Source organism: Crocodylus porosus, unplaced genomic scaffold (assembly GCF_001723895.1).
Source record: "Crocodylus porosus isolate Cpor-Errol unplaced genomic scaffold, CroPor_comp1, whole genome shotgun sequence".
In the NCBI taxonomy this organism is placed as follows: Eukaryota; Metazoa; Chordata; order Crocodylia; family Crocodylidae; genus Crocodylus; species Crocodylus porosus.
In genome coordinates, this window is record NW_017728949.1 from 73,016,188 (window position 1) to 73,037,433 (window position 21,246).

Here is a 21,246-nt window from a genome sequence, read left to right on the forward strand (position 1 = left end):
TGATATAATATAATGATATATACTTATATAAAATACACTGAAATATAATATAATTATATCATATAATGTAATACAAAGCCTTGAATATAACATGATCCTGCAATAATTAGATCTACACCTGGAAAATTTATAAATGTATTATAATTATAAAATCTAATTATTGGAGATTAGCTTGAATCCTGCCCTCCTGACCGCTACAGCAGAAAAAATAAATCTCAAGGGCCAGGTAGCTCTCTTACACTCTGCCCCACTACCTTAAGTTTTAGCACAGGTACATAAACACAATTTTAAGCAGCACTCCTCTAGCTACTTATATATAGTACAATCTGTATATGATGTTAGTCCAAAGGCTCATGACCTACCATATCATTCATTGAGCTGCATCCTACCAGAGTCAACAGCATTTCAAGCCATGGTGACCCCACAGCTCAGCTCCGCTCAATATGTGTGTGTGTGCCAGATTTGTCCCTTCCTCCTTCCCCCGCCCCAGCTGACTAGGCCCCATTAATGATTGTACCGGGTATTCTTATCGTACGTCCTGGGACCCTCCAAAAATGCAGTTGAGGTGTAGGGCAACCTGGTCCAGCTCCATTTCATAGAGCGTGGGGCCAAGCTAATCATCTGTGATAGGATGAGAGTCTAGGTGAACTGTCTGGGGCTCTGTTTTGTGATGTTTGCCAGGCATTCAAGGCTAGGGAAGAATCATTGGCATTTTTGTAACAATTGAAAAATTGTAGCATGTGGTTTAGATGTGTCAGACGCCTACATCATGTGTGTATGTATCATTGGAAATGGGAAAGAAAGGAGCAGCTCAGCTGTGGGAGTGAAGAGGAAGTTGAAATGTATTCAGTGCACTGGCTCACCATGACTTCAAAAAGAATCAGTGCTGAGTGGGACTAAGCTCAATGGCCCCTACAATGTATCTTATTCAGATAGGCTGCACTGACTTATCTTTGTGGTATATTCAGTAAGTTTGTCCAATATGGTCCATGTGTTTTGTAGTCATGCTCTGTACTGTCTATATTTACTTAACTTCATAGCTGGTTTCTATTCCTGAGCACATGCTGCCTTTGAACAATTTGATTGCAAAATGTCCAAATAACAGGTAGGAGAGAGGGTACAGGAGGAAAAAAATCTTAACCAAGGGAGGATCTGAGGCTGATGGGATTTACAAAAAAAAAATAAGTAGGCATGATGGGTAAGGACCCCTCTGAAGTTGGTGGATGGATCATGTCTTAATATGCCAAAGAGATTCTGAGGAGTTTGAGAGAACATTGTAAGGCTGTTCTCCCTTTGAAGGCTTATTTTGACCACAGTTCTTGCTCTCCTTTTTATTTACTTGTTTTTTTCCTTTTATCACAGCTTCTAGTTTCCTTCCTCTCCTCCCAGTTCCCAAATGATTTAGTTTCTCTTCTGAAGTAGCTTTACACTTTTTTAGTTCAGCTGTATGCAGTCTGGCATTTCAGATTCCACACGTATCCCATGGTGTCCTGCAAGGAAAAAAAAAATACAGAGAGAGGAGTCCCAGGGCAATGTTCTTCTTTACTATCACCAGTAGTTTTTTTTAATTACCAAACACATCTGTATATGAATCTTTGCAATATTACATGTATCAGTTTTAAAAGTATTGTTACCTAAAACATGTTTCCTTTTTAAAGTAGGGCTGGCTTCAAGTTATATAGTTCAGATCCAAATGCGGATTTCAAACGCTCCACAGCAATGAGGTGTTCAGGTGGAGGGAGCTGGTATGGTCCACTATAAAAAGAATAAATTTGTAATGTGGCTTAGATGTGTCCAATGCCTACAAAACTTTGTGTGTATGAATCTGGAATTTAGGTTTGGGTCCCCGTATCGCTCTCAAAAATTGCTAGGTAGCACAGAGGGAATAAAAAACATTTGTTGAAAGACCTGGTTGGTTCCTCCATGAATTAACTAAATGTTATTTTTACAACATGGTGAATTTAGCAGATTATACAGTAGGGACAGACATCATTAATGGCAAGAATTTCTGCTAGCCAGGGGCAAGAAAACTCTTTGTCCTTCCTTCTCTCTACAGTATCCCTTGTCAATATGGATGTTGACTTGCCTAGATGGTACATGACTCCTTAGATCTGGCAAGACTCGGACTCCATAGACTTGGAATAAAATCTGTGTGCTGGTTTTCAGTTCTGTAGGAAATAGTACAGCTGGGAAAGTAGCTTTGGGGGCTGCTATTGCTCCTCTAGTGTGCCCAGGAATGATGCCTACTCTAGTATATCCAGCTACCCTAGCAGTGTGAGACAGCACTGATGCAAATTTATGTTCTGTCCCACTCACTCACAGCCACCCACCAAGTCACAATCTTGAATGTACTCTAATCCTAAAACAGTGCAATTAAGTACTGTACATATACAGAACATGTAACAGGCATAATCAAGCCTTCTAGGATTTTCTAAACTTCCATCTTAGTTTATTGGGTTGTTTGGAAGGTTTGTGCCAAAAATGTCTTGAGGCATTAAGAGAATAGAAATTCTGTTAGATGCCATTTAATCTGTTTCTTGTTTGTATCTAATTATGATTAGCTTGTGTGATGTAAGAAACATATTTTGCTGAGACTATGCAAGCCAATCTGTGTGTGTGGGAGGTGGGGTGAGACAGGGTGGGAAGGGGTCGCCTTTCAACTTGTTATTAGGAATGCACCAAAGGGAACAGCATACCTTAGCATTGCCTGTTTCTTTTCCCTTTTAGAGGTGTTCATGGCCATTCCAATGGTAAACGCCCATGGATATTAGCAGATGAGTGCATTGTGGAGCTTATGGCTAATATAGTTGGTATGTATGAATTGGAGAAAGAACATACTTTTTGGTACCTTTTTGTTTTCTCATGCCTTAAAATCCAGAAAAGTTACCTCCAAAACCTTATTTCTTCCACTATTTTGTTTTATAGCAGTCTTTCCAGATGTTCAGTACATGGAATAATGCTTTATTGCAAGGCTTGATTTCAGAGATTTATGTACGCAGTAATGTATGACCACTTGTATATCATGAAACTAATTGCAGTGGGAGTTTCCAAGTTCATCATAAACCACCTGAACTAATATATGAAGCTAAAATCCTTTTAAAGGGCAGTTGGCATCATTGAGATGTTCTTTTCAAAGGAGGGATAGAGTGAATCAACGATTGCTATCTAAAGTTGTTCTGTTTTTCTTCCCTCATCTGGCATTGAAACCTGACATGTTTGATACTTGTTTCTTTCATCCAAGTGGGCAGCCAGGGCAGAACTAGCTGAGAAAAGAGAAGACTTGGTGATAATGCTTGTAAGGTTCAGTTCCTTGGCTTCAGGAATCTGCCAGGCTGAAGGGCCCTAAGGAAAAACACACTTGGGCATCCCAGAGACAGAAAGTTAAGTATGGACAGTGCTCACTAGGGTCTCAACATAGCCAGGTCCAATGAAGTAGACTTAAGACAAAGTAATTGCTTCCATATGTAGTTGCTGACTACTACAGTTAGGATAAAGGTGAAATGAAATGGTGTTGCATTTCTCTCCCCTCATGTGTTTTCTCTATATTACACCAAGAAGTTGAGGTTAGATTGGAAGTTAGTTGGTATCAGTTTTGTACCAGCTGTAGTTGACCCTCAACACTGACCAGCTAAACTAAGAAAAAGTTGTTAACCTGTGTCTACAAGGAAAAGGTTATGTAATAATACATATTACTTGATCTCAATTCAACCTATAACTTTCTCCTATTATAGACAAATTATAGACTGAGTGGGGAATCCATGACCAAACAATAAAATAGGAGGTTGTAAATTAAGGAATCTGAACATGATGGAATGCTTGGAGAATATTAGAAAATGCTGAACATCTCATCAATGATTCCTTACAAAGTTGATTTAGCTGTTTGGAAGCAAATCTTTCATATAATCATAGATGCTAGGGTCGGAAGGGACCTCAACAGATCATCAAGTCTGACCCCCTGCCTAAATAGGAAAGAGTGCTGGGGTCTGATGACCCCAGCTAGATGCCTATCCAGCTTCCTCTTAAAGATCCCCAAGGTAGGGGAGAGCACCACCTCTCTTGGGAGCCCATTCCAAATTCTGGCTGCCCTTACCATAAAGAAGTTTTTCCTGATATCTAGCCTAAAGCTGCTCTCTGTCAGTTTGTGACCACTGTTCCTTCTTACCCCAAGAGGCACCCTGGTGAACAGAGCATCTCCAATCCCTCGCTGTGTCCCCCTAATGAATTTGTAGGCAGCCACAGGATCACCTCTCAGCCTTCTCTTGCGGAGGCTGAAGAGGCCCAAGTCCCTCAGTCTCTCCTCATAGGGCTTGTCCAGAAGTGGCCCTTCACTGGACCCTCTTGAATCTATCAACATCCTTCTTGAAGTACAGCACCCAAAACTGGACACAGTACTCCAATTGCGGTCTGACCAATGCCTCATAGAGGGAAAGTATCACCTTCTTGGTTCTATTTGTCATGCATCTGCATCTGATGATTTCATCACACTGACAACTCATGTTCATCTTGGAGTCCACTATGACTCTGAGATCCCTTTCTGTTTCTGTGCTGCTGAGAGGGTCACTTCCCAGCCAGCAGGTGTGCTGAATATTTTTGCGCCCTACATGCAGCATGCTGTACTTGTCCTTGTTGTACTGCATCCTATTGTGTACTGCCTGTCTTTCTAACCTGTCCAGGTCTGCCTGCAATCGTTCTCTACCCTCTGAAGTGTGCACTTCACCCCACAACTTAGTATTGTCACAAATTTGGATAGATTACACTTCACACCCACATCTAAGTCACTGACAAAGATATTGAACAGTACAGGTCCAAGGTCCAAACCCTGCAGGACTCCACTACCCACATCCTTCCAGGTCGATTCCGACCCATCTACTCCCACTCTCTAGGTGCAACCGCTAAGCCAATTTGCCACGCACTGGACTGTGTAAACATCTATGTCACAGCCTCTTAATTTATTAATGAGAATAGGATGAGATACTGTATGGAAGGCCTTCCTAAAATCCAAGAAAGTGACATCCACCTCTACTCCTGTGTCTAAGCATTTTGTGACCCTGTCATAAAACAAAACCAGACTGATCAGGCATGATCTGCCTACTACAAATCCATGCTGGTTGTTCTGCTGCATTATTTTTCCCACTGTACTCCCACAAATATGATCCTTCATAATCTTTTCAAAGACCTTTCAAAAGGATGGAGGTGAGACTGGCTGGCCTATAATTACTCAGATCCTCCTTCCTCCTCTTCTTGAAAATAGGGACCACACTGGTCCTTTTCCAGTCCTCCAGGACCTGACCTGAGTGACATGAGAGGTCAAATAGCCACACCAGTGGTTTGCTATGACACCGGCCAATTCCTTCAGTACTCTTGGATGCAGCTCATCTGAGCCTGATGTCTTGAGCACATCCAGTCCATCCAAATGACTCTGCACCAAGTCAGTGTCGACAGTTGGTGGGCTAGTGTCCCTCTGAGAACCCATTAGAAGACTTATCTTGAGCCCTGTTCAGGAACACCAAGGCAAAAAACTCATTGAATAGCTCCGCCTTGTCCCCCTACCTGTCACTTATTGCTTCTTCTTGTTCAGTAAGGGTCCTATGCTGCCCTGTGCCTTCCTTTTACTCCTTACATACCTAAAAAAACCCCTTTTTGTTGTCTTTAATTTGTGTTGCCAGCCTTAGCTCTGTAGTTGCTTTGGCCTTTCTAACTGCCTCCCTGCAAGTATGGACCAAGTAGGTATACTCCTCTTTGGTAGCTTCCCCCTGCTTCCACTTCCTATATCCCTTCTTTTTTGCTGTTAGGCTCCGCTGGATTTCCCTGTTTAGCCAAGGAAGTTTTTTGGCTCCTTTCCTTCTTTTCCCTCATGCTGGGATAGTCTCCCTCTGTGCCCGAAGGTTCGCTTCCTTTAGAAATGACCACCCTTCCTGGACTCCCATCTCACCAATACTCTTATCCTGCAGTGTGTCATAGACTCCTAAGCACACTGAAGTTAGTCATCCTAAAGTCAAGTACTTCCACCCTACTAGTTATCTTACCTATCCTACGCCATATGGTGAATTCGCTTGATTGGTAGTCACTGTCTCCAAGGTGACCATGAATCTCCAGCTCCGCTACCAGGTCCTACCCCATAGCCAACACGAAGTCCAGTGAGGCATTCCTGCTAGTGGGACCATATACCTACTGCATTAGGTGATGGTCCTACATGCAGGTTAAGAATCTATGTGAATGGTTGGATTTGGCTGACTGCTCCTTCCAGCAGATGTCAGGGTAGTTTAGGTCACCCATGACAACCACATTCCTAGACTGTACAGCCTCTGAGAGCTGCCTCAAGAATTCCAAGTCTAGCTTTTCTTCTTGGTGTGGAGGTCTGTAGCAGACCCCCACCACCAAGTTCCTTTCCCCTCAACCTCCATGTATCCTAACCCAACCCAATGCCTCAACTTTCTACTCCTCTGATCCCATTTTGATTAGGGTAGATGTATAATGCTCTTTTACATAGAAAGCAACCCTGTCCCCTTTCCTCCCTACTCTGTCCCTTCTGTACAACCTGTAGCCCTCAGTGTGTACTGCCCAGTCATTGGTAGGGTCCCACCAGGTTTCAGTTAGCCCCACTAAATCAAAGTTATTGCCTGCAAGCCAGAGTGTGAATTCTTCCTGCTTGTTACCCATGCTCCTAGCATTATTATAGGAGGCACTTGAGCCCTCTGAATGGTGCTTTTGGTGCCCCTCCATTCTGATGCCCAAAGAGCCTCTTGGTACTTACCTGGGGTGTACTGCTGCATGTCTCATGGTTTGTAGGTTCTAGACTCTCTCCATCACCTGCCTCCCCATCCCCCATTGTATTTGGTTTAAAGCCTGACATAGGAGGTCAGCCAGCCTGTAAGAAAAGAGACTCTTAACTTCTGTGGAGCGATGAAGCCCATTGCTATCCAGGAGGTCCCTTGCATGGAAGTGCAGATCAAGGTCCAGGAAACCAAAATCTGCACGATAGCACCAACTCCAGAGCTGCAGGTTGACTTCTCTGGCACAAGTGACATGATGCCTTCTGTAACCGCTGACCAGCAGGATCGATGAGAAAACCACCTGTGCCCCCATCTTCCTAAGCCTGGTCCCCAGAGCCCTGTAGTCACTCATGATATGGTCTGGACTACTCCTGGCTGCATCATTTGTTCCCACATGGATGAGGACCATGGGATAGTTGTCAGAGGTAAGGAATTCTTGCCATGACATCCCTGATCCTCGCTCTGGGCAGGCAGCAGACCTCACGCACCGTGGGATCTGGAAAACAGATGGGTTTCTCTGTTCCTCTCAGCAAAGAGTTGCCCACAATGATGACACGGTGTCTCTTCTTCTGCTTACCGGGCTGGCCCTCAACTCACTCAGTGATGGCGGCAGGCCGCTCCAGTGCACTTTCCCCCACCACACACTCCTCCAGTGCAGCCAGGGCCTCATATTTGTATAGTTAATTATGATAGTTATGATATCTTATGATAGTTTTCTTTTTCATTTCTCCCCTTTCTCATCAATTTTAACAGAAGCTCCCTCAATTCTTAACAGCAACAAGAGTATAAACTTCCTGGCCAGTGTAAAGCCAGTAGGAAATAGAAGCTGGCATCTTGACCAGAAGGAGGGCCATCATCCCCAGCGGGTGCAGTGGTTAGAAACAGCAGCTCATATTAGGGAAACACAGAGGTGGGCAGGGCATTATAACAACCACCACAACAACCACTTGATATGAAAGAATTGTATTTTCCCCTTTGGGAAGGAGGGATTTTTAAAAAATAGGATCTATGTAGATAGTCAAATCTAATATTTTCTGGGTAGAAGAGGACAAGATAGACTTTAAATATTTAAACATTCCTTATTATTTTATTGGGCTGTGTTGCTCATTCTATATATCTCTTTCTGTGTCTCCTCTTCAGCAGGTCTATGATTGCTCTAGGTTTTGGGATTTTTTTTTTTAGTCTGACCTCTTATTCATCATATTATCCAATCAGAGAACAAAAAAAAATACCACGTGATTTAAGTAGCTATTCAAGTAGCTATGACTACTGATATGGCTATTTGGGAGCAGCCTAGTAAGCCCTAATACAACTGCAAATCATCTCCCTTTTGTAGCTGCTGGATTCAATTTATGAAAATCCCAGTCTTTTCATGGAAATTCACAATATAAAATGATCATTTGTTCGGTCTGAATAGCTTAAGAGCTTTAATTCTTCATATATCTAGAATCTAGTATTGTCACTCATCACCTAGTTTCATTTGAGTTATGACTCTGCCTGCCTTGCACTGAAAGGCTAACTTAATATATACGTGCTTATTGACTATCAGAATGTACAAAAAAGTGGTAGTAAAGCCATGGGTTTAGAAATTAATTGTGAATATAGATCAAGTCTGTGATCATTTTTATTTCCTTAGCAGCAAGATCTTAGGTTTTGGTCCAGACCTGCTTGGTCACTTCCCAATGGTAAACATCACTTGTTCTGATTCAGTCCAGCTTATTTGGAGGGTTCTGATCACGAAAAGGGATGTGGTCTCTTAGTTATAGATCTCCGGTTTTGTGTGGAGCTTAAAAGGTCGTCATGGAGATGTTAAAATGGACTTCGGAGAGGAGTAAAGATTCACCCTGGCCCCTTTGACACCTGCAAAATGATAAACCCTTGGTGTAATGCCCTTGGCATACACTTAGTGTTGTTCTGTACTGTCTCAGCATAGGCCAAACCACTGCGTAGACTGGGCTGGGAACAGGCATAGCAGTTATGTATATATCTATATATTCTCCTCTGCTACAGCCTGGCAGCTGGATGTGCAATTAGGGAAGATCTGAGGCTGTAACTTGGCCTCTAACAGCAGTACATTTGGACAGGCAAAAGAATCCTCTAACTGCTCTGCTCCTCTCAGTCCAGGGATGAATCTTCCCAACTGTGTTAGGCTGGGAGTTAGTGAAGAAAATAGGTAACTGGAATGATGTGTCCCTAGCAACCTGGCTTGCAGAGGTGACAGATTATTGTAGTTAGGATGTCATCATTAAGTCATGTTTTTAAATTATTTGTTTAACTAAATAAAATGTGCAATTTGAAGAGAGGCGTGAAGCAGGAAATTAGGTCTCTGCATAACCTTCATCTCATTTCTGTTCTTGACACTTCCATGCTTGCCCCTTCACCACCAAAGTACTCAGAAAGCTGTTATAGTATGTTATAAACATTTGTCTGCTTTTTTTCACCGGGGCCAAAATGTATTCATTTTATTGCATCTTTGTCCATTTTAAGCAGTGTGACCTGTATATTTTTAAGTTTTCTATAAACAAAATAATGACTAAAGGTCAGTACACCATTAACCTACTTTCTTATGATTTAAGTTCTCTACTGGAAAGTATTTTGTAGCTTTTTTTGCACCTTTTGGCATATAAGGTTTTGTCAGCATTATCGTTATAGACCTCATTCTCTTGGGTTTTTCTCAAGGGCTGCGTAATTGAACTATAAAATATAGCTTAAGCTAAAATCTAGCCTTCAGATTCACAGCCCAACAACTTTTTATTTGTGAGAAATGTTCTTAGAACATATTTGCATATTTTAGATGATTATTTCTTAGAATGAGAGCAAATTAATATGGTAAGTACGCTTCCAAGTAAGAGATGCATTGTCACCTCTCTAGGCCAATAATGTTTCCCTAATGTGGAATAATTATTTCAGACTCTCTCTTTGTAACAGTGTAAAAGCAAAGGAGAATAAAATTATATTGAAATGTTCTCCTCAAATGTGGTATTTAAGAATAAATATTCTTCTTAGCAGCATGTATAACTAAGCATATCAGTGTGAGTGAAGAGAAGAAGAAGAGCAAATTCTAACTTTTTGCTTTAGGATGTTTAATATGAGAACATAAACAGAATTTTAACGAAGTTTTGTGTTTAATATTTACCATTTTATGGACCAGGAAGAAGCATCATACCTCATTTTGAGAAGCAATAAGTGAAAGTTGTCTGGCAGAATTTATTTAGGAATGAATGAAGGCCATAAAAGGGTGTGCATGTGTGTGTGTGTGCGTGTGTGTGTCCATTTAAAAGTTTATAGTTCTGTAATGCCTTCCTTATTAAATGCACACACATTTTCCTGCTAAATGAAAGTTATAATAGTAAATATATTGTGAATGCAGTCAAGGTCACCAGAGGCTAAAGCTCTTTTCTGTTTTAAGCCAAGTGGCATAACAGGGAGACTGTAATCTCGATTTTTCCTCCTGTGCTTTATTAAAACATTACAACCTTTGCAGGATCACCTTCTGATGGAATAAGATTAACTGTATTGCCGCTGTTATACAATGCACTCAGGCAGGTCTCTGCTGAGGAAAGACTGAGCACTGAACAGATTTGTAGTGACTTTGAGTGATAAGGATTATTTGAAATAACCAAACTGTTTTTAGAATCGGGGCCTTTAGACTTTTTTACTCATTTTACAAAATGCTTTTTACTTACTTTGTCAAGAACCAGGCTTCTGCTGCAGTCACAGAGGAAAAGAAAAAAATAAGAGCAGTGGCTGCCTAGCACAATCATAATTGTTTCCAAAATTGTGGAGAGGCTGGTACTTTACAATTGCTGCTTCCTTTTATTAAAGAGAAGATTTATCAAGCAGAACATATGGAGTTTTATCCCGACTTGGAGATATGGTACAATGTACAAAGTTAGGAAATAAAGCAAGCAAACTTCATTTTTGTATCTTGTATGCTGGGTCTTTGAATATTGTAATAAGTTAATTGGATCATACGTTGCTTCTGAAATACAGTGCACATAATAAAGGATAACAGTTTTCCAATGACATAGATGTGGTTTGTTTTGTGGCCATGAAATTCAATAAAGGAGAGCTTTTAATACATATATAATTTACAAGAGACCAAGACTTACATGACAAATGCAGTGTCATACTTAATTTGGGTTATTGGCATGCAGCTAAAGGTGATCTTCAGATTAACCACTTATACTGTTGTTCAGCACATGAACAAAATAAGAGACACAGGGGAAAAAAGGTTATATTGGTTCCACTGTAACCTTACATAGAAGAGTTTTTGTGATATTATGGACCTGCAAGAGGAAGGGATAGAGGTCATTACACCTCATAGTGCTATCCTTTTTTCAGCTTCTGGATTTCTATATGAAAATTAAACATGAAATACAACTCTAAGCTACATTTACTCCCTCTGGCTCTCTTCTGCATCTGCAACTGAGGAGCCAGAATCTAACTGCCTCCTAGCAGGATGGCACCTGCAGAAACAATACTGTCAGGAGGCAGGGAAGACATCAGAGCAATAAGATTGGGTGTGATTTTCTTCCCTATCAACAACCAGGTTTCAGATGCTTCTTCCTCACATAGTCCACAATGTTAAGAACATTTTCTCTTGACTTGAGCAGGAAATTCTTCAGATCTGCCTCATTGTTTTGGCCCACAAATACCTACCGGTGTAGATTTACAAAGGGTTTTGGGCAGCAGATACACATCATTTCCAAACCCATTGGCCATTCCCCATTGTACCTCAGACCTACCCGCAATTACTGTGTATTGTCTATTCTGGTGCACTGACAATCCCTACAAAGCAACTATCTGTCAGTAGCGTATGTTGCATGGGAAGAGAGAAGTACAATAAGGGAAGCAATGCTGGGTGCTGCCATTGTATGGGTTGGTGGAGGAAATTTGTTGTTCTAGAAGTATGCAGTGAAGCCATTGTGTTTTGGCCCTTGAACATCCTGCAAGCATAAAGCAGGGTTTTCCCCAAAACTTTTTACTTCTTCCCATTTTTGCTTCAAGGCCTTCTTGTTCCCCCTCCATACTTCTTTTTCTTCACCTCATTTCTTGCTTGTGTTTCTGAATGTATTCACTTTAGCATTCAAACATTGGTTCTTACATGCTTTTCCCTCTGCTTTTCTACCTCTCTCTTCAAGTTTATCCCACCTCAATAGAAACAAATAGACTGTATAGAAAAGCCCATCTTCCAGAAAGAGAATTTTGCAATGCACTTATTTGTCTCTAGGTTGGGCAAGTAGTTTTGATCTTAGCAGTAAAAGACATTAGGCCCAATCCAGGACATGGTTGTTTTCTGTAGGTAAGCCTTGCAAGCTCTGCTTAACTTGCAGGTCTGCATCCTGCCTGAAACTTTCCATAACTGGTAATAAGATTCAAGGTCATATCTATACTTCAGATTTGCCATGTTCCAGACCGTGTTCCTGAAGCACACTTTTGCCACAGGAAGGATGTTTTGGAAACAGTGAAGCTGTTCCCACACAACACTTTGGTGAACCAGCTAGCCTTGCGAAGTGACAGTACCAATTAGCTCAGTTCTATGTTAATTAAGATGCTCACAATACTGCAGAGATACAGTTACACTCTTCTATTATAGAAAGAAGTCTGTCTGGAGCACTAGCACATGTGAAGATTCTGCTCCAGAGCACCATAACTTTATGGTCTAGACATTGCTTGAGATTTCATTCCTAAATATCTTGTTATAACATGGGAAACATTTACTTTTTATGCTTGTGACTCATTAACATCCACCCATATTAGTTCCTTTAGAACTAAGAAACATGGTTGAATCAAAAAAAACTTGGTTGTGTAATTTTTTTCAATTTTTGTTATCACCCATATATACAAAATGAACCATATATACAGTAATAACAGTGAATTATATTTTGCAGAAGTCTTTTTAGCTTGTCATTATAATAACCACTTAAAACTGGATGGTTGTCCCAATATATTTTTCTTTTGTATTAAGAATGTACTTATGAGAAAATACTGTTGCTGCATTTGGGCAAGGTGCAAGTGGTAATAAATCAACGGGTGATTTGCAGAAAAATAGAGCTACTTCATTATCTGTTTTATTTGCCGTATCAACCCCAGAAAATAAATATTTCCTTGTCAGACTACTGCAGTGAGTCAGACAGGAGAGGTTTTCTATTTCACTGGGATGATGCATCAGACATATGTCTACCTTCTCATCTTTTGAGAGACATTGACTGAAAACTGTGGCTTTGCTTTTCATATTGTTTTATTAGACATTATGCACTGTGACAAGAATGAGAACGTGTTTATTATTCCTTCTGTATTATTACTTTTCAGGGGCTCATAGAGACGAAGTAGCCTTAATGAATGGTCTCACTGTGAATCTTCATCTGCAAATGGTAAGTTTTTGCAATATTGAGTAAATTTTGAGTAGGGGGTTGACTTTTGCAGAAGACTAGTACTGGTTCATCTGATACATGGCATAGGAAACATGAAACACAAAAATCAGACGAAGATTTGGCTTTCACACATGGATGGATCAGATCTTTCTGCTTGCGCTATGTATCAGTCCACAAAGAATAACATCTCAGCCTATCATTCAGGACATACTTATACCTATTATTTGCTTATTTGGTTTTTGCATGCATATCCAATTGACGTTTTGATACCTTCTCAAAGATTACTCTCAGAATACCATACTTCAAGAAGCAGAAGATTCTCACCTGCCATAATCATAGAGTCATAGAAAACTCTAGGGTTGGAAGGGACTTCAGCAGGTCATCTAATCCAACACCCTGCACACCCTGCTACAGGCAGGACCATCCACAGTTACATCATCCCAGCCAAAGATTTGTCTAGCCAGGTGTTAAAACCCTCCAAGGACAGAGCTTCCACTACCTCTTTGGGTAACCTCTTCCAGTGCTTTATTACCCTCCTAGTGAGAAAATTCTTCCTAATACCTAACCTAAGCTTCCCCTGCTGCAACTTGAGACCATTGCTTCTTATTCTACCATCTGCCATCACTGAGAATAGTCAAGCTCAGGGGTGGGCAAAATATGGCCCACGGGCCAGATTCAGCCCACCAGGTACTTTGGCACTTTCATCCAGTCCATTACACCCCACGACATTGTGCCCTGCCCAGCACTTCTGTCTGCGAGGGTGGGAGCAAGGCACCTACACCCACCCCCAACATATCCTATTATGCCTTGCTCCCACACTTGTGGGTGGGAGGGCTAGCCTCACTAGCACGGAGTGGCACTGCTGCTGCAGGCTTCTCCAGCATCCCGCTCCCTCCATGCAGCAGGTGGGGAAGCTGGGGGTCAGGGTAGAGCTGCACCTGGGTGGGACCATGGAATATGGGGCTGGAGCTGGCTGCAGCGCAGAGCCCTTACCCAGGGGGTGGCAGCACAGCTCGAGTGGGCAGGGTGTGGATGTGAAGGAGGAGGGGTATGGGGGCCCCCACACACTCCCTGCATGGTGGACAGCCCTGGCAGACAGCAGGGGGAAGCAGTAACAGTGGGGGGATATGCTCTGCTCAGTGCTGGTGCCTGGCTCCTGGCTCTGGGCAGTGCTGTGAGGAGCACAGCCCCCACAGGACCATTTGTTTCTCTGGCTCTCCCTGCACTCATGGGGCACAGGAGGGAAGCTCCAGGCACTGGAGGAGGCTGGGGAAGGGAAAGCAGTCAATTCCAGCACCTGTGGCTTCCCTTCTGTGCCTTGTGAGCGTGGGGAGTGCCAGACAAACGTATGGCCCGGTGGGGGCTGCACTCCTTGCTTCAATGTGAAGCACTGGCAAAAGCCAAGCAGCAGGGCCCCCACCTGCTGCTGTGCCATGTGCACTCTAGAGTGTGTGTGTTTGGGGGGGGCGGTTCCCGCACCCCTACCATCTTCCCTCACATCCCACAAACAACACACACAGACACACACCCCCACCAGTGTTGCCTGTATTGACTGCAGGAGAGGACAGTGTGGTCCAGAGATCAGCGTGATCCAGGTGCACACACCCACACTCTACAAATGCCACACAACCCCCCAACATACCCTATGCCCCCTCACACACAGCCACACCCCCTCACAAACTCGACACCCCTCCACCTAAGCACCCTATACACACATCCACCCCTCACTGTACACACACATACACATAGACACACACCATGCACCCCCACCATAACTCCTCCCAACCCCTTCTCCCACAATATAGAAGACGAAGAATTTATTTTTGAGTTATTATGAAGTCACCTTTATATACAGGACACAAACACAAATCATTACAAAAATATTTGTTGTAATAACATTAAAATATGTTATGGTAGGTGTTTCATTTTTAGTGTATGATTTGTTTCTTTCTGGTTCTGACATGGCAACTCTCCACTCCCAAAAGGAGTATTTTTGGGGAGCAAGAGGAGGGACTTCTGGTGGCAAAGGTTGGGGCAGGGAAAGGGGGTTAAACACCCCTTCCCCTACTCAAACATACTGCTAGCTACAACTGTGGACTACAAATCTCAGAGACATCTGGAAGCAAGACAAGGAAGTGATGGGCAACCCTGCAGAGTCCTTCTGCTGTAATTCAGGACTGCAAATCCCAGAGATCTTCATCCCAATGCATAGGAAGACTAGCAAGTATGGCAGAAGACTAGCTTGGCTTAGAAGGGAATTCTTCAATGCACTAATTCATAAAAAAAAGCTTATAAAAAGTGGGAATTCGGACAAATAAATAGGGAACAGTATACAAGCATTTCTCAGTCATGTAGAGATGAATTCAGGAAGGCCAAAGTGCAGTTGGAGTTGCAGCTAGTAAAGGACATGAAGGGTAACAAGAAAGGTTTCTACATAGTTTGGTAGCAAGAGGAGGACCAGGGAAAGTGTTGTTCCTTACTGAATGGGGGAGGCAACCTTGTGACAAGAAGATGCAGAAAAGTCTGATGTGCTCAATGTCTTCTTTGCCTCAGTCTTCATAGGCAAGGTCAGCTCCCAGACTACTGCACCAGGCAGCACAGTTTGGGGAGGAGGTGAGAAGCCAACAGTTATGAAAGAATGGGCAGGTATTATTTAGAAAAGCTGGACATACACAAGTCCATGGGACTGGATGGGGCGCGCCTGAGGGTGTCAAGGGAGTCAGCTGATAAACTTACAAAGCCTCTGGCCATTAGCTTTTAAAACTCATAGTGATCAGGGGACGATCCAGAGAACTGGAAAAGGGCAAACATAGTGCCCATATTTAAGAAAGGAAAAAAGGAGGATCCAAGGGACTACAGACTAATCATTCTCACCTCGGTTCCTGGAAAACATCATAGAACAGTTCCTCAAGGAATTCATTGGAGAAGTGGGTTAGGAAGAGTCAGCATGGATTAATCAGGGGCAGGTCATGCATGACCAACCTGATTGCGTTCTGTGACAAAGTGGCTGTCTCGGTGTATGCAGGGAGACCAGTAGATGTGATATACCTTGATTTTAGCAAGCTTTTGATACAGTCTCCCACAACATTCTAGCAGGCAAGCTAAGGAAGTACAGGCTGGATGAATGGGCTGTATGGTGGATAGAAAAATGGCATGTACAGGAACCTAAGATAACTAGTAGAGGTTAGGTTAATAGTTTCATAGTTTCTAGGGTCAGAAGGGACCTGAGTAGATCATCTAGTCCGACCCCCAGCTATGGCAGGAAATAATACTGGGGTCAAACGAGGTTAATAATTTCCCTCAAAGATAAACCCAAAAGATACAGATTATGGGCTCAAATATGTAAATATAACACCCAGTAAAGGGGCTTTTCATTGTTCATTAGGGAGTTATGGTAGTAGCTCTTGGCATGTCTTCACTGGGCACAGATCACCACGTGGTTCCCAGGATATGTACACTACACAGCTCCCACTTTCTCTTAATCTACCAGAGGGTATTCCATCAGACTGCTACCCAAGCTAAAGGAAGGAGTAAAGTTGGAGTGGCCCAGACATAGCCTAGAAGAGAATTAATATCTGTCCCCTTGTGGCTCTGTAGGAAATATGTCAATAGGATCATTCAAGTAAAGTTTTATTATGTATTTTGTGGAACATCACCTTAGAAATCTCCATGCAAGAGTTGCAGAAGCCAGAACTTGTATACAGGCTAAATCCTATTTTGCTTTACCTAAATGACATGTATACAACTGTGAAACTGCAAATTTGGGCTCTTTAGTATGATTTGCAATTCAGCTTTGTCCATTCCAGCCTACAAAGCATGCTCAATAGGTCTGTCCTCTGGCTGGAAGAGGAGGAGGAGGACCTTCCCACCTGTTTAGGTTATATGATCAAATAATGTACAGTGAAAACCTAAATTCAGTAAAAGTTTTGGTATTGATCTTATTGCAACCAGGATTTCACTGTTAAATTCTGTGGCACTTATAACAAGTCTGTGAAATGGGTACAGTATCACTCATAATCAGGTTTCCTACTGCAGGTGAGAATGCATTCTTACATTAATATTTTTTAAAGTTTTTTGTGATCCTTTTGTGATATATTTTACTAAAATGTATAATATTAATATTTTAAGTCATACACTGGGGTGAATTGCTTGGATATATGTTTCAGCATTTTTTTTGTTGTTAACAGTTATCTTTCTTTAAGCCTACTCCAAGTCGCTATAAAATTCTTCTAGAAGCCAAAGCATTTCCCTCTGACCACGTAAGGAATTAATATTTTACTATATTTATATTATTAATCATATTTTTGGAAAGAGCATCAGTAGCCTGATTTGAATATTTATTAGCTCATCTTGTCCAAGTAACATTACAATAAAAAAATCTGTCAAATGCTTTTGAGTTCAGCATATTTTACAGATAGTAGCTTTATTCCTTTTGTTCAAATAAAAAATGTTTTACAAGAGGAAGAGATTGAATGGGTACATTGATTTATTAGTCTTTTTAAAGACATTGACCAAACTGCTGGCCTAAATCAACTGAAGTTGTAAATGTTTTATTAATTCTTGTTGCTGTTTTACTTTATGAAACCAAATCAATACAAACTCACAACATTAACACTTATATATCCCCAGACAGAGATGGAAATGCTTGTTCTTAGCACTTTAGATTACTAGTTCAAACATAATTTGTGTGCTATAAAATAGCAGACAATAGTCTGTGCATCAGAGCTTAGAACAAATTAATCTTTGGGTTTGTAGCCAACTGCTGCTTTATCATCAACTCAGTAAATTCTTGGAAATTGATAAGAAATTTGATCTTTAAAGTGCTATAAAATTACTCCAGATATTACTCACAGGGCTATTTGCAGCAAAGATGGTAGCACGGTTGTGTAAACTTTCAGTTGTCTTTAGTGTAAGCTATGGAGTTTAGCATTTGTACTAGTCCTTCATTCACTAACTCCATTTTTACACTTTGTGCCATTTACTTATGGATCTTGGACACCAGTTATAACCTATGCAACTTCAGTTGCTTTACACCCAAGCCCTGTAATTTCAGATTATTTCTTCTTAACTATACTTGATACTGACTCCAAAACTTTACCAATACCATGCATTTATTGACAGAATTAATGTTCAACATTTTCAGTGCCATCTGAAAATATCAACAGAGCAAAATGAAAATGTGAAAGGTAGCATGTGTTAGCATACTTGTATTAACTTCATCCAGGTACCAGGGTCAGCCAAAACTGAACATGCTAGCTTTTAGCATGTGTTAGCAGCCAAAATACCTAGCCCAGATCACTGAAGAGTTTGTATTCTAGTTGCCAGCACATAGTAATGCCTATGCTGCTGTCTCTTCACTGCTATTGTTATAATGCTGGCTCAATTACGCTGTCATGGTTGTATTAGCACATACCACAATCACACCTTCATTTGTTGTGTATGCTTTCATGAAGGGTTTAGTCAAGGAGTGAAATTCTGGTCTCCTTAAAACTCATGGGAGTAGAGAGAATGGGCCCATCAGGATTCAATGAAGCCAGAATTTTACCCATTAATAAAGATACTTTCAAATCACCTTCTAAACCTCTAAAGTGTTTGTTGGTTTTATGGTCATTTAGTTATGTTAACACGTGGTTTGTAAAACCTTTTTTCAGTATGTTGTTGAATCTCAGCTTCAACTACATGGACTTGATGTGGAAAAATGCATGCTCATGATACAGCCCCGAGAGGTTAGTAAGAAATATAAATATAAGTCTTCTCTCCTTGATAATACTGATTTATGTAGAAGTGTTTAAAGAGAGGTGATATCTTCTTCCAAGACCTCTACAGAAGTGGTGCTCAAACTCTGGCCTTATGGGCTGGAGGCAGCCCATGAAGCCATGTCACCTGACCCATAGGTCTCCCCACAGGTCCAGAAATTTGGAAGAATGGGAGTGGTGGTTCACCTGCTGTCAAAATGTTGGACTCGGGGGGAGCCCTGCAGGTTGGATAACATGGCCCTTTCTTGGTGCACAAGGCGAGCATGCAACTGTGTCCTGTGCTCAGATCAGGCCCACAGACTAACTTCATACCCCTAACCCACCTCTCCCCACCCCACCCCATGGGCCAACCCTGTGCCACTCATCCCGCCTTCAGGGCCAAAAGCTTGGGCACCACTACTCCAAAGCATGTTACCCCTCATTATATACCTGCCTCTCCTTCTAGATTTAATGTCTCTTATGTACCTAGAGTTAGACAAGCTTACAAATTGCTACTAATTGTCTGTTCTGTGTCCTGCAAATATTTCTCTTATTTTAAGGTCAGATATTACCCTTGGCATCTGGCTTAAATTTATGGACTTTTCTTGTAAGAAGAAAAGTCTTTACAGGAGAGTTGTTTATCATATATTTTCTGATTGCTATAACACAGTAGGCTCCACAGAGAATACAAAAGACTGCAGTTCACTGGTATATAATTCAGAAGCATCAGCATATGTCTTCCTCATAGTTTCCTGGCTTAAAACACTGCAATAAAGGCGACATTCTGTGTCTTTATTATCTGAACCTAAGGAAAAGGTCTGCTTTGAGAAATATATAATTCAGATCAATTTGAAAGATTGCATTACCTTACTTTCTCAACATTAAGAACTTTGCCACCTGACTATAAAACTGATGATGACCTTTTGATTTTAAAAACTGAGTCATCCTGTGAGGGGAGAGTCTACTTCTGAATCCTTGATAGATGTTCAAAGATTGTTGAGATAATAGCAGTTACTTCAAATTCAACAAATCTTACCCAAGCTTTTTTGCAGCAGCAAGACTAATTTCATTCTGAGTTTTCACTGCCTAATTGATCCCTGGGTGATGGTGTGTTTTGTATGATCCCTTGCTAGGAAGAAGTGTGGGAGGAGGTGTAGTTATGCTGTAGAGAAACAAAACTGAGATTTTTTTTGTTGACATTTCTCTATATTTAATGACCTTAAGGTTTCAGATTTTTTATACTTTTGATGATGAGAGATTTATTTTGTAAAAAATATATAAATATGGCAGATTTTTGTAACAGCATCCTATGGGATATGGAGTGCATCTGAAAAGTAAGAAGTTAGATTGATAGACAGCTTTTAAGTCTCGTGGGTGTCACAAATTTCAAATGCCACATAAAAATCATTATATATGCTGTTTGCACCAGGATATTTTATACTGTAAATTAAAACTGTCTGAAAAATTAAGGAGAGTGAAGCAGGCTAGAAAATGAAGTGAATGGGCTTTTTAAAGACTCTGCCACCTTCAAAATAATTTTGCTAATGATTTTTTTCCTTTTCTTTTTTCCAATAACCTACTCAAAGGCTACTCCGTGGCTCTACCTTTGTAGATCATTACGATGCCAGGGATGCCAGAGATTCACTCTTGATCTCCCTGTGCAAGCAGCACGGCACATAGTAAAATATAGATTATGAAATAAGAAATGACAGTTTCATTACTGCCAGGGTTGATGTAAAATATGTGCTTTAACTATATTTTAGGGGGAGGAGACCTTGAGAATTGAAGATATCCTTGCTGTAATTGAGAAGGAAGGGGAATCTGTTGCTGTAATTCTGTTCAGTGGTGTGCAGTACTATACAGGACAGCTGTTCGACATCCCCAGAATAACAAAGGCTGGTCAAGAAAAGGTAGAATTGTTCCAAGTTGGTTTTTTTTCCTCTAACACTAGTTTTAAAGATTTTTTTTTTAAAGTTAACTGATATCTTTTCTGTGGAACTGTACTGAACAGTTACAAAACCTTATAGGATTCTAATAAAAACTAAATAGTATTCCATACAAATTTCTCTAGAGATCTATAGAATGTCATAAAGAATTATCCCTGATATAGACATTTTATTTGTTGGCTTTAAAAAAACTCTATAGAAAGGGTATTCACATGTACTGGATTCTACAAATTTCTTCTTTCAGACTCTGGATTGAAGGGGTACAGTAAAGAGGGAAGCCATGCCCCCAACATCTATTTAAAACCTACAACCTTTTCGTTAGATTTTTTTATTAAAGCAGTATTTTGTGCTGCTCTCTCCTCTCACCCCTTTACTGGCAGCTGCTATCACCGCGTTTTGCCTCCAGTCAGCAGGG

The 21,246-nt window shown here is 41.2% G+C and overlaps 1 protein-coding gene across 3 annotated transcripts in view; it reads left to right on the top strand.

Moving 5' to 3' along the window:
* Positions 1-21,246, top strand: part of KYNU (kynureninase) — a 112,466-nt gene that overhangs the window by 41,609 nt on the left and 49,611 nt on the right. For all 3 annotated transcript variants that reach the window (XM_019554204.1, XM_019554203.1, XM_019554202.1), the window contains 5 exons: positions 2,728-2,810; positions 13,089-13,150; positions 17,338-17,409; positions 18,802-18,876; positions 20,649-20,795. In XM_019554204.1, the coding sequence (XP_019409749.1) occupies positions 2,728-2,810; positions 13,089-13,150; positions 17,338-17,409; positions 18,802-18,876; positions 20,649-20,795 (439 nt within the window). The remainder of the gene's footprint in view (positions 1-2,727; positions 2,811-13,088; positions 13,151-17,337; positions 17,410-18,801; positions 18,877-20,648; positions 20,796-21,246) is intronic.